At 37.4% G+C, this 13463-nt stretch overlaps 1 protein-coding gene across 1 annotated transcript in view; it reads right to left on the bottom strand.

Annotated features, from left to right (window-relative positions):
• GRB14 (growth factor receptor-bound protein 14) overlaps window positions 1-13463 on the bottom strand; it is a 49929-nt gene that overhangs the window by 25909 nt on the left and 10557 nt on the right. Inside the window, exon 2 of the mRNA XM_010567530.1 lies at window positions 2763-2919. Coding sequence (XP_010565832.1) covers window positions 2763-2919 — 157 coding nt within the window. The remainder of the gene's footprint in view (window positions 1-2762; window positions 2920-13463) is intronic.

Below are 13463 nucleotides of genomic sequence, written 5' to 3'. Positions count from 1 at the left end.
CAATAAAGGGCAGAGAGGTTTGTGAAAACAGGAGTATACAGACCGTGGTTTCATGTTTTCTTTTAGGTGGGATTTTTTTTTTTTCTTTTTTTAACCTTCACATGCAGATACCTCCACACAGCAATAAAGTCACACTCCGGTGATGTAATTAATGTCTGTCTTGATTAAAAGCAGAACGCTGTGCTCAGCTCACTAAGATTCATGCAATTATATCTAATTCAGGAGTATTCAGACAGCTGTTAGTTATTAAAGAAAATGTTCACTAATTGATGAATGAATTATTAATTCCCATCATACTGGAATTTACACAGACACACACACTCACTCATGGTACTTCTCCTTTCTATATCCATTCGTTTAACTTGGGAGCAGAAAAAGACTGACCAAATTTCCATGGGTAAAACATACAACAGAGTAATAAATAGCAAACAGTCCAAAACTAAATCATCATTTGAAAAATATTTTTCCACGCTACTCATCCAGTGCTTAAGAATATACTTAAAGCAAGTCGAGATCAGTATGTTAAACCTTTCAAACAAAACCAGATCTAACAGTATCATAAAAATAAATCCATTATTATTATTCAGTATTATTAAAAAAAAAAATAGATTATATCTCAAGTTATTCCTTTCCTTGGCTACTAATGCTGAATTGCCATCCTCATCATCTAGGAAATAATTTTATTTTAAAAATGAAAAATTCACCTTTTCTAAAATTATGCTTAAAGCAGCTGGAGCAATCAGAAGACCATATGGTGAATGCAGGTCTTCAGACCTGCATGCCAGCAATTTTGAGAATTTCAGAATCTTAGGAAAAGCAACTTCACTAATGATTTGATATGGAAATCTTCCAAGAAATCCTTCAGACTGAAGCAAACACACTACTTGACAAAAAGCGTATCGTGCAAATAAATAAACCTAGAGAAACAGTGCCACTATTGTTCTGGCATGGATTGTCAAAAGTGTCTTCAATAGTTGCTACACTATTTAAACACCAGCCACACTATAAAATACAGAAAAGACTTCTACTATTTATATAGTAGTGTTGTCTAAAGCCATTTTTATACTGCCTCTTCTGTAGCAGTCAGTCATTTATAGCCTCGACCCAGATTTAACTCTGACCTTACTCTGGGCTGGAAGCATCTTACAACTGATACGTTCAGTGCAAAAGGTTATAAATATCTTTGAAATGTTACAAAGCAAGAAAAAAAAATTTGAAAAACGTTTGTGGCTGCCTTCATAGGATAAAGGTGCAGAAAAGGGCAGAAAACAGTTTTAGCTTTTGTAGTTCATCTTTAAAATATGGCTGTTAAACATAATACAGTCAGAGATGCACAGTCAAGTTTATTTTACACAACTGCACGAGTCCAGATTCCCTAGATACATACACAGAAAGGGAGTTTAACAATAGCTTTCAGTCACATATAAATATCCATGGTGTGTGTTGGGGGGGGGTTGTTTGGGGTTTTGTTGACGGTGTGTGGGGTTTTTTAAATCAACAGTACTGGAATTACCAGGTACCAGTGCAGACTCTTCTGAGAATTAAGGACTTCAGGGAGTTTTCAGTGTATTTTAGAATGCAGGAAGGCCCCCAAACCATCCTCTTTCTCAAGCCACACTTTGCACTAGCAGCTGGAACTGCCCTTGACATTGCAGAAGTAGTACTACCATTGGTAACTGTAGTGCAGTGCAAAGTTCAAGAATAATATGGAAACTTTGAGTGACATGAAATTAAAACCATATTTTTTATGGCATTTGTCTTCTAGTAGATTTTTCTGATATAATTCCCTATCAAAATGAAACACAATACAGTACTGAAACATAGTGCTGCAAAAGGAAGTAAGATTGTCTGACTAGAGTATCAATTCAGCACTACATTCTAGCAGTGGGCTTCTAAACTCATCTTTTGCTGAGTGAAGTCTTTCCTGTGTTCTGCATTTTTTACATCTCCCTATATTTAATTTGTCTTAATGTGTTTTGATACTGCAAAATTAGGTCTATATACTACAAAAAGGAGTAGAGACCAGAAGTTAAAATCATAGTTGTAATCTGAAACCACAGAGTACATCTTTTAAACTGTGTAATAGAAAAAGGGGGTTTTTACATTAGAGGAACACTGATGATGTGGAAGGAGTTCAGAGCATTTCGTTTCCAGCAACTTAAAATACTAAGCATAAAGTAACTTCAACACAATTCATTGGTACATAACTGGAAGTTTAGAAGAATGGTTTTCTTTTGCTTTTTAAGTAGTCCTATCCAAACTGACTGTATTGAAGGAAAATACTGACAGCCTACTCTGATACTGCTTCCGAAGACTGAGTCCTATTGTCCAGATAGAATAGCACTGTGTAACCGCTTTCTGTCCTTCACATCAGAGATTCTATTCAGGTGTGTTGGAAACAACAAAGATTTTATTTGCAATGAAAATAACCCAAGTCTTGCTAGAGATAAGCAAAAGAGGAAGAACTGCCAAAGAAAAGCAAGTAAGAATTTGCAGTAAGAACCTTAATGGTCAGTGTCTTCCAAATCACTCCTACAGAGGCAGATCAAGCAGTGTGAGGCAAACATACTATGACAAAATGTACTTTATAGCTATGCTTTCAAAAAAAGAGAAACAGAAGGAACAAACCCCCAAAAGAACAAATTCACATACGCCCTCCCATCATTTTGCTTCCAAGCTTTTCTAATACAATTGTACTTCTACCTGAAAATGAAAACCAAACACCTTATTACTGCCATACCATTGTATAGTATTAGCCTTACCTAAACCTGTGTGGGTAAGTTGTTCAAACAGAGTCCAGCTGTGGTCATCAATATAGTGGTTCTTCAATATCAACAGCTGACATACATCCCTGGCTGTTATATCACTTGGTACTTCCAAAGCTCTGCTAGTATCATCTTCACTATACACTTTAATTACCTGCAATAAATACAAAAGCTAAAATATCCGTAAGTTTAATCTTTGATTCAGTTAGCCCAAATATGTTCCTCTCTCAGCTTCATGACTGAAACAAGAACCTATACACTTAGGATGCAATACTAAAGACAGCCATTTCTCTTTAGTGCAATGGCATAACTGAGAACAAAACAGCTGAGCAAAGTACATCCCACTTCTAAATCTAGCTAATGGACATCCCTTGCCACAGGACACTGGACAGATTGGTGCATTCACTTTAAAAAAAAAATTGTAATGGAGAGGTAAATAAAGCCAGTGAAACTGTACATTCTTATATAAGCTAAAGAAGAAACCACAGAGGATAAACAGGGAAACTCAAGAACTCTCTGACTGCAGAACTGTGGAAAGATTTGATAAAGTTAGAGTTAGTTCAGAGAATGGCAATCAGATTTGAGATGCTCACAATTCTATAGAAAATAAAAACAGGAGATGCTAGAGAGCTGCTTCAAATTTTGACAAGCAAGAACTGGAACTACGAGTAAAAAAAGGCATATACATACATACAGAATCAAAACCATCATACATGGAAAAGAATTACCATCATATGAGGACCAGGAAAGTAAATAAAATGTTCTAGAAGATATACATGCAAAAAACTTATCACAAAGTAGACATTTTTTATCGTGTTTTACCTCAGTTGTTTTTCCAAGTTTATTCTATTAAGTACATAGGGGTATGGGAGGGAAGTAGGCAATACAAACTCTCATGACTTACCCTTGTCATTTCAACTTCTAAATTTCATTTTAAAAAAATTATTTTTCAACATTGGTACACATTTTAGAGTCCTGAAGAATGGGTGTCCATTAAGTTCTTGGAAGAGTTGAAGCTAAATCTGCTTACACTTAGTTTCAAATGAAAAGGCTGAGGAAGTCTTATTGCATATTGACTGTTTGAAAGAACGCATGATCATTTTGGTATTTTTTCCTGTATTTTCCTTCTCTGAAGAAGGATGAATCAAATGATTCAGATGAATCAGTGAATTGGATGGAATTGATGCAAATCACAAGTGCTCTGTCTTCAGAAGCTCTGCACAGTGACTAATCCCATTAAAGTCAACGCAGAAGGTTTTTTTGTATAAGAGTAGAAAATAATTTCATATTCCTCACAGCAGTCAAGAAACTCAATACTCTGTTAGATTTCCTCTATTTTTCATTTTTTAAAAGTAGACAAAACACAAAAAGTGAAAAATATTGAGACTCCTGACACAAAGATCAACTCTTATCTGTGGTACTGTATCTTGGAATAGTAACATAGTTCCTAAAATAAAACAGATGTTTGAGATTTTATTATAAACACAAACAGGCAGGTAAACATGAGCAGTAGGTAGAGAAGATTTGATGCAACATTAAACATGCCATAAAAGTCTTCCAGGTACTCAGAAACACAGTGAGTGATCAAGTCCAGAATGCATCTTTTTTACTCTTTGTATTTTCAGACAAGCATTTTCACCCAAAAGCCACTCAATGTCATGAGATTGGGAAGCGAATGCATGAATTCATCTGTAAGAATGGGATTTATTCCCCAACATTTACTTTTTTCAGTAGTGTGAAGTAACACTGAGCAACATTATTCCCTTTCCATCTAAACAGTAAGAGTCTGAACGCCCCTCCACAGTGCAGTGCCTGCTGTGTTCTGTGCCAATGGAAACACTAAGCAGCCCACTTGCTAGTGACGCTCTTGACCACAACAGCAAGGAACTCGGCACAGGTTAAACTACCCTGCCTACCCTGTCTGTCCCAAAGCACAGACATCCTTAAGACAAAGGGCATCCAAGATGTTTTTAATTTATCCCAAAGATCCTCCTCTCAGTTTATTCAATTTATCCATATTCATCAGAATACACATCTAACCTGAACTTCATGCACAAAACCTAAATACCATTGTAAACCCTTCATTAAACAAGACACAAGTTCTTACTTTAAAGACAAACAAGCATGTTATTGTCAGCCAGTCCTTAATTACTACCTTACTTCAACACATGTTTATTTCAAGCATCTAATGAACTATCAGCAATGTATTGTTGCCCTAACTTGTTACAGCAGCTCTTCCTCTGGTTTCTACAGAAGTTGGTAGGAAAGTGAGCAAGGAGCTGCAACTGTATCTCCTGCCACCTGCTTCTCTCCAACTAACAGAAAAAAAAAAAAAGAAAAAAAAAAATCACGTCAGCTTACCCATGCTTTCCAAACATCAGAACAAGGAAAAAGGACTCCATCTGAAAACCGCATAGATATTAAAGCACACTGATGGCCCTACTCCTCTCCAAAAACCTGCTTTTCTCTATAGAACTACATATACAGCAATTCTGTTACAAACTTTGGCCCTGTATATTAGATCAGCATGAAGTCCGTGATGATTTGCTTTAATATTTCAGCCAATAAATAATGACAGCTCAAGAGTTCCACATGACATTCAGCCACCCTTGTCACAACACCAATCTCCGGGATACAGCAAACATTAAAATCACGCTTCTAAAGTAGTGAAAAATCTCTCTCTTCTCATGAATGAACCATTTCAAAGCAGAGTCTTCCATGGAAAACAGGCAGACCTTGGAGAAAGTCAATCCAAAGTTTCCACAGGCCTAAGCTACAGCTCAGTACTTACATTTCATACAAAACGCAAAAAGACCACATTGATATTGAATTCATTGATTGATACTGCCCAAACAGCCGTGGTTGATGGCTACAGTTGGTTTTATATGATGTCTATGCTTTGGCAGCATTCCCGCTGCTAAGCAAGTGAGACTGGTAGCAATACAACCTGCTTGCAGTAGGGGTCTTGTTCCACACACACAACTTACTTAAACTCCTACTCCAGTCACACAGAAACAATGTTCTGCGGTTCAGGATAAACCGGCACGAATTATTAAATTCCTGCAGTATTTACAAGGATTCAAAGATGAAATTAAAAGAGGTGTCTAGCAGGGTGCACTGTGAATCGGATGGAGGGCTGTACAGGCGAGTAGACAAAACAGCACCCCATCACCTTAAAACATGCCCTACTCTGGGCAGCACTGAAGGTCAGGGACAGCTTCATCAGCCTCTCCAGTAAGTCTGTGTCAGGCTGAATCTAAAAGATTTTACAGGCTGAAGTGCCAGAAAGGAGAGAGACAGTATACAAGGGGAAAGGAAAGGAGAGAATTAAAGTGACTTCCCTAGTATTGGACTAGATGATCACTGTCAGTCCCTTCCAACTGAAATACTCTGATCTATTTCTCAATATTCTTGCCGTACAGCCAGGGTAAGAATCCACGCCAGTGCCCTGGCTAGGGACCCTGCCAGCACATACTAGCAACTACAGTTTTCTCCAGGTACTCATCAAGCTAGGTGGTGTGCTTGTTTTACAGCAAGAGCACGTACAGCCCATGCTGAGGCCCTTGACGGACGATTTTTACAGAAATTCTTTTTAAAAGGGTTAAGAGTCACAGTGCAGATGACTACACTCTTATTGCTGAAGAAATAGAAAAAGACTTTTTAAAATGCTGAAGACAGCAACACAAGTCATGATAATGAGCTGCCTGCGGCCATTCAACTCGGAGAGTGGGAAGCCTTGGAGGTGGCCTTGGACTACAGGAGCACAGCTAAAACAAAACAGAACAACACACCAACAAAAAACAACGGAAAAAACCCACAGAGTTTATATTCTCTGTGAGTATTCTCACTCAGCTTTCTCAGTATAGGGAAATAAATCCTGAGCAAGTCTAGGACAAGGGATCACCCAGCTCACAGCTATGACACGTGCTACCTTACAAAACACAAATGCTGTGCCCTTTTTCTCTTCCTTGCAAGGGATTCAAATACAGCAGGAGACAACAGACAGGCAGCCACCTAACAGACCCTTCTGAACTTCTGTTACAGTTTTAGTTTAATGAATTGAATGTGATGGTGTAAATCTCATCAGTTAAGAGTGACCTTTGAGGGGGTTTTTAATTAGAAAAAGTTGCTCAGTCTGCACTTTCTGCTGTGTTTGAAGCAAAGTCTCTTGTAGGATTTGCTGGGAATGTATTTGTTCCAAGGGGAGCGGATCAGATGAAAAAGCATAAATTCAAAATCCCGTTTTTCCTTGGAAATATGTTGCAATAAATACTTCTCTTCCCAGAAGCAGAGGATGCTTTAACAAAGGGTAGCAGGATTATGCTAAAGATGCAGTTATGCTGACCTCCTATGGAGATGAGGACGCTTGAGTGACCACTTCTTTATTTTTATTAGCAGTTATCATCATGCATTAGGCTGGCCAATCATCCCCACTCTCTTCCATTTTTTCCCCTGAAAATTTGTCTGAGGAGTAGCACGCAAGAAAATAGCTGCTAATTGAGAACAAGTTGTCACTACAGCTTTCATTACCATACACTCTCAAGCTATGTTCTAAAGCAAGCTATTTAACTTCCCTCGACTACACCTATTAGTAGACAGTTACACAAAGTTGCCTCAGTAGTGCTCAAATCTTCTTCTTTCCTGTCTAGTTTATAAATACAAGGAGATTTTAGTTCTTCCCAAGGTCACAAAAAGAAACATCTCACCAGCTTCCATTTAAGCCACTGGAAGTAAAAAATTAGCAGCTCCGAGATCTTCTTATAAGAGGAAAGCATCAAGCTGAGCATGACAAGCATCAATCATTTTCATCGCCTATGGGAGCAGGCAAGAAGGTACAGCTTTCCTACGCATCCTCTTTCCATTTTTCAATATATTAAAAATCAGCCAAGATCCCAGCAATGCATCTTTACCCCTCAAAAAAATTATTTTTGTAAGAAATGTTGCTTCAAAATAAAATGTATTATTGTTTGTATTCCACTGATCATCTAAACTTAGAATGTAAAATCAATGTTGACAAATATAACCCAGTATTTAACACCTGGTTTTTACACTAAAAAATAATCAGAAGGAGCAAAAAAATCAGAAACCGTTCCAAAGAATAAGTAAAAGAGTACATACATAAGGTAATCAGTGTGGGAGGAGACAGGAGCAAGAGAAGGCTGGACTCTACTCCCCCAAGTCTTCCTCCACACTCAATTGTCATCACTACAATAATTAAATAATGTGTTTTGTAGACTTTTAAGAAAGGGTGTCCAAGTCTGATTCTTCAGAATCTTCAAGCCATCTGTTTTGGAAGTTCCAATCTGCAGAAACAGCACAAACATATGGAAGGACCATACCCCGTACTGAGGAATTTCAAATTTCAAACAAAGTCCTAACGTGTGAAAAAAGCCAGGTAGGTGCAACAGAAAAAGAACCTCTTAGCACATGGAGTCCATATTTACATGCCTACATCAAAATGACCTGACATTTACATGACTCTTAATGCTCCTGCATAGCCATTAAGACAGTGGATGGTCAGCACCTTTAAAAAAGGCCACTTTTATTTATAAAGATACAAGCACCTAACATTAGCTTATCATTTCTACAATTATTTTTCCCTCATGAATAAAACATTGCACATTTTGTACTTACATTACAATTTCAGTCACATTTATGTTAAATGCACAGTTATTGTATGCAAAACCAGGCCTTAAAAAGTCTTACACTCCAGGGTGCCATCCTTCCCCTGAGATCCTGCCTGATACTGTGCTAACCTCTGTCTTTAGTGCTAACTAACAGGCTATTTGCCTGAAGCATTTGTTCTCCAACTTCCAACCTTGTCCCCTGCTAGACAAAGTTTTTTGCTTATTGATATTGGCAGAGGGTACGGGAATTTGGAGTGTATTTGAACTACAATGGAAGCACTTGGAAATTTCTAGCATTTTGAACTATTTTATGACTTCTAGCAATAGTCTGTCTTGGTTTTAGAGAGAATCAGAAAAATTCTACATTCATAAAAATATTTAAGGGCAGGTTAACTCACAACTAGTTAAAAAAAGAAAAGCATGTTAGTAAAGTCTACTGTCTTCGTTATCAGGTGTGAATGCAAGACTTTCCCTTTAAATATCCCAGTCTACAGTTAAAAGGCCAGTTTCCAGTATTTCCTCCAAAGGGAAGATTTCCAGGCCAAAAGGATTCTCATGTTTTCAGAAATCTACACCTGTCATTAAAAAAAAAAAAAAAAGCGCACACAATGATAAACTGTAACTGCTCATCGTAAAGCAACTGTTTTCTCAATCACCACAACAGGAGATTTCCAAAATTTGTCCTGTCCCTGTGAAGAATGAACAGAGAGAACTGAAGCACAGACACAAAACAACAGAGGATTCGTTAATATTTCAGGCACTCAAATCCAAAATGGTGGTCGTTAAGCCTGTCAACCTCTCTTCTGAAGAGGGCTCACAAGGTACCACACGATTTCTGTGCAGACTTGTCAACGTGTATAATTGCGCAGGTAGGAACTGTCACCCAGTGATTAGGGACAATTACCTGGAAGCCTGTCCATAGGGGAAGAGGGCAAATCGGAGTTCCAGCATGTAATCCAAAAAAGCAAATTTATGTAAAATACATGTCCCAGTAAATCCCAAGTTCTTATTTGGAAGACATTATACCTTCAAGAGGCAGAAGGAACACTGCTCCCATGCAGAAAACTATACAGGATATATAGAGAGTAGCGTAGGTGACACTAGCATTAGACTTAAAATCTCCATCATGCACAGACTCCTTGTATTCCTGTCAACTTCAGGAAAGGGAATTTTAAGATCCTGTTGCCAGCAACATTTTCTATTCTATAGCTCCAACTTTCTAGAATACCTTGCTTTCTTCTCAAGGTACAAACCAGAAAATTTATAAAAGCCAAAATAGGCAGATTGGACACTTTAGAAGTGACATGAAATGAAATGAAACTGTCATCTTCTTCAGTAGGACTGTCAAGACTGTTAAGGAAAAGTTAAGCACCTTGTACAACTTGTGAAGCCATATATTGAAGACTTGGGAGATCAATCTAAAGAAACTGAAGGTAAGCCAAGTCACTGATTACAAGGACAGCAAATATCAAAGAACAAAGCACCTGCCTGAAGGAGGAGGAGCTGTTCTTCCAAGTGACCAAAAGTGAACTCTGTATACACTTACCTATTATTGATAGACTGCAATATGATCCCACAAGCACTAAAAGATATAAAACCACTAATAATCAATTATGTCTGTCTTGCAATGAAACCAAAGTGCCAAGAAAGGAAGAGCAAAGTCTAGGAAAATTGCCTATCTTTCCTACCACAACCTAGAAAAATCTGACATTTTTTCCAAAATCTAGCCATTTTTAAAATCACATTTCAAAAAGCAAAAATAATGTCAATTTCCAGCCTTTATTCAAATATAAGACCACTGACAAGCTCAATTTCTCTAGCAACTCATTGATTTGTTACCTCAAAACACAATGAATTTTTTTAGACCTAAATATTCGGTTAGACCATATTAAAAAAAGTGTTTTATTTCACGGTAACAGCATGCGCACATTATCAACTAAAATAATTTCTATTTATTTTCTGTAGTAGTCTTCTGATAGTTTACTATGGCAACTGTCTATATTATATAGCCCATACAGTCACTCCCCTTCCCCACACTCTTAGTACAGACTCTGTGCCCTACCTAATCCAGCACAAGATTGACCATCTGTCATGGTTTAACCCCAGCCAGCAACTAAGCACCACGCAGCCCCTCACTCACTCCCCCCCCATCCAGTGGGATGGGGGGAGAAAATCAGGAAAAGAAGTAAAACTCCTGGGTTGAGATAAGAACGGTTTAATAGAACAGAAAAGAAGAAACTAATAATGATAATGATAACACTAATAAAATGACAACAGTAGTAATAAAAGGATTGAAATGTACAAATGATGCACAGGGCAATTGCTCACCACCCGCCGACCAACACCCATCCAGTCCCCGAGCGGCGATTCCCTGCCCCCCACTTCCCAGTTCCTAAACTGGATGGGACGTCCCATGGTATGGAATACACTGTTGGCCAGTTTGGGTCAGGTGCCCTGGCTGGGCATGAGAAGCTGAAAAATCCTTGACTCTAGTCTAAACACTACTGAGCAACAACTGAAAACATCAGTGTTATCAACATTCTTCACATACTGAACTCAAAACATAGCACTGTACCAGCTACTAGGAAGACAATTAACTCTATCCCAGCTGAAACCAGGACACCATCCCATGAATGAAAAAATCATACAAAAAAAGGGAATTGAATAGCAATGTGAAGAAGTGATACAAAATATTTGAGATTACCTATAGGCAAAAAAGGTCCAATTCTTAGTTTCAAAATATGTATTTGCCATCTGACTTTGGGCAAATCCGTACTAGTCCCTTGGTTTCCTTTTTGTAAAATGGGGCAGGGGAACTGAAATCCGTTTCTGTACAGCAGGGTAACATTGAACTCATATAAGATTTGTAAAGCACTTAGACTTCCTCATATGACTACTGCTTTAGATGTGTAAACACGTTGTATTATAAAAAGGGAGGTTAAATTATGCAGATCTCCAAATTATAAGCAGCTATGTGCAAAAATATATCAGCAAAGTTCTTTCAAACTGAGGTTATGACAATCACATTATGATATTAGAAAAAACAGCAGAATGAGGACAATGCTGACATGCAATCATCTCAAAGACAACGTCAGTAAAACTGAAAAGAAACAAGGTTTGAAAGACAACAGGGAAGTTAAAATGTAAATATCATTATTTAATCCTGAATTTGACACATTCACTTTTTCAATATTGGTCAACAGAAGCTAGTTATAAATAGTAATAAAATAGTTATAGAAGATTTCATTTCTCTGTATAAAACTGAACAAAAGGCAAGGTCTAGAGAAAGCAAATTCCATGCTTTGGACAATTAGGTCATAGTACAACTACTTTTAGAGCAGAAAGTGGGAGTATTGTTAACGGTATGATAACTATAATTATATGATACTTTGCTTAAAAAGTTACTATAATTACGGTAATAAATAACACAGAGATTAAACACAGAAAGTGAAAGATTTATCAACATCAACAGCCATTACCACTACAAAGCACCAAATCAGGAGTAAGAAATGCAAAGGCATCTATAGAAGTAAAAACCACAGTAAAGTCCTTAGAAGGAATGCACATATTATAAGGACAGGCAGGGGTGGATGGGACAATTTATTTAAATAGAGAGTCTCAAGTTATTCTGCCTTACCAGAGATTTTTGTCAGACTATGGAGATTCCAAACAAAATCAGCTAAAGAGGCATTTCAAGTACAACTGGTAAGATGCGTATGAATAACTCGAAAGCTGTGAGGAAATTCAAACATCATTAGCAAAAATTTCAAATAATACAATTCCATGGAATAGGAGAAATTAAAGAAAATTAGCAGGTCTGTCAAATGATTAAGCAGTCAAAGGATCATTTGTAAAAGATAAACACACTGCAGAGCAGCTAAATTATTTCTTTGTGTTAATTATTCACAACAGATATGGAAGAACACGATCCCAGATCTACTCTTTACAGGTGAAATAAAATTGCCAGTTTAAATAGAGGGGACACTGGAAATAAAAAGGCAAAAATCAAATAGTTAACAGAAGGTTTAGAGTCTAAAATTTAAAGAAACTTAAATGGCAAACCTCAGTTTAACACGAACAGGAAAGGAGACTTAGGCTTCATTTATTACTTCATCTGATGTGCATAGGGTATAAACTTCTGTTGAGTCCTGAGAAAGAAGAAAAGCCCAAGGGCTATTGTAGCAGATTAATTTTGGGGTGTTGTATTGTGAATTTGTGAGCCAATGTTGCCAGGCAGATAGACAAGAATCTACTAATACTACCCGAATCTGTCTCTTCCTAGAAGAAAATCCACGCTTAAATTTATGAACGCTTCTCCCCATCTTGTTCATAGCAGTTACTAGAATGGTTTAGAGTAATCATCATACTTGTTCACATTGATTGGTATCAATAACTTTTCCCAAGTCCTTTAAGAGAAGAGCTATTATGAAGCTTAAACAGTTATAGAGTGAAAGACTGCAAAATAAAGATAAACTTGGAATGCACGGTTCATTTTTGGAACAGCTGGCTATGGTCAAGTAATTTCAGACTCTTACTCATACTAACTTTGAAATCAGAGTGGAGAACCCATGTCTTACAAGCCATGATAAAAATAAGTCTCAGTATTTTTTCATTACGTTATTGAGTAATGTTAAGTGTGCACATTAACATCTGACACAAAGCTATTTGAAAAACCTCTTGGCCCTGGGAAAGGTAAAAGGTTTCCTATTCCTGTCTTCTATGTACGACCTACTTACAGACAGCTAATCAAATGTAGGTCAGTCCTCAACCTCAGTGCACAGTACATGTGGCTCCCCAGTTAACCTAAATGCAGTACATAGACATGTAGATCTCAATTAGGAAGACAAGAGTTTTACATCTTCCTATCCATTAAAAATAAATAAATAAATGATGATGACAATCCAGTGAAACTTGGGTAAAATTCTTTAACCAAGGGAGAGTAATTGTAAAACTCAGAGGAGAACATAACATAATCCAACTTTCAAACAAGTACATCTGCGCACAAGCTATTCTCCGTTCTAGCCATGCATCACCACCTCTTAGTGTCAGAATCACCATGCTCTTCCATATA

The sequence above is a fragment of the Haliaeetus leucocephalus genome, unplaced genomic scaffold (assembly GCF_000737465.1).
Source record: "Haliaeetus leucocephalus isolate CR32 unplaced genomic scaffold, Haliaeetus_leucocephalus-4.0 Scaffold1, whole genome shotgun sequence".
NCBI lineage: Eukaryota > Metazoa > Chordata > Aves > Accipitriformes > Accipitridae > Haliaeetus > Haliaeetus leucocephalus.
Note: the sequence above shows the minus strand (reverse complement) of the source record. Positions and strands in the feature narration are given on the sequence as shown.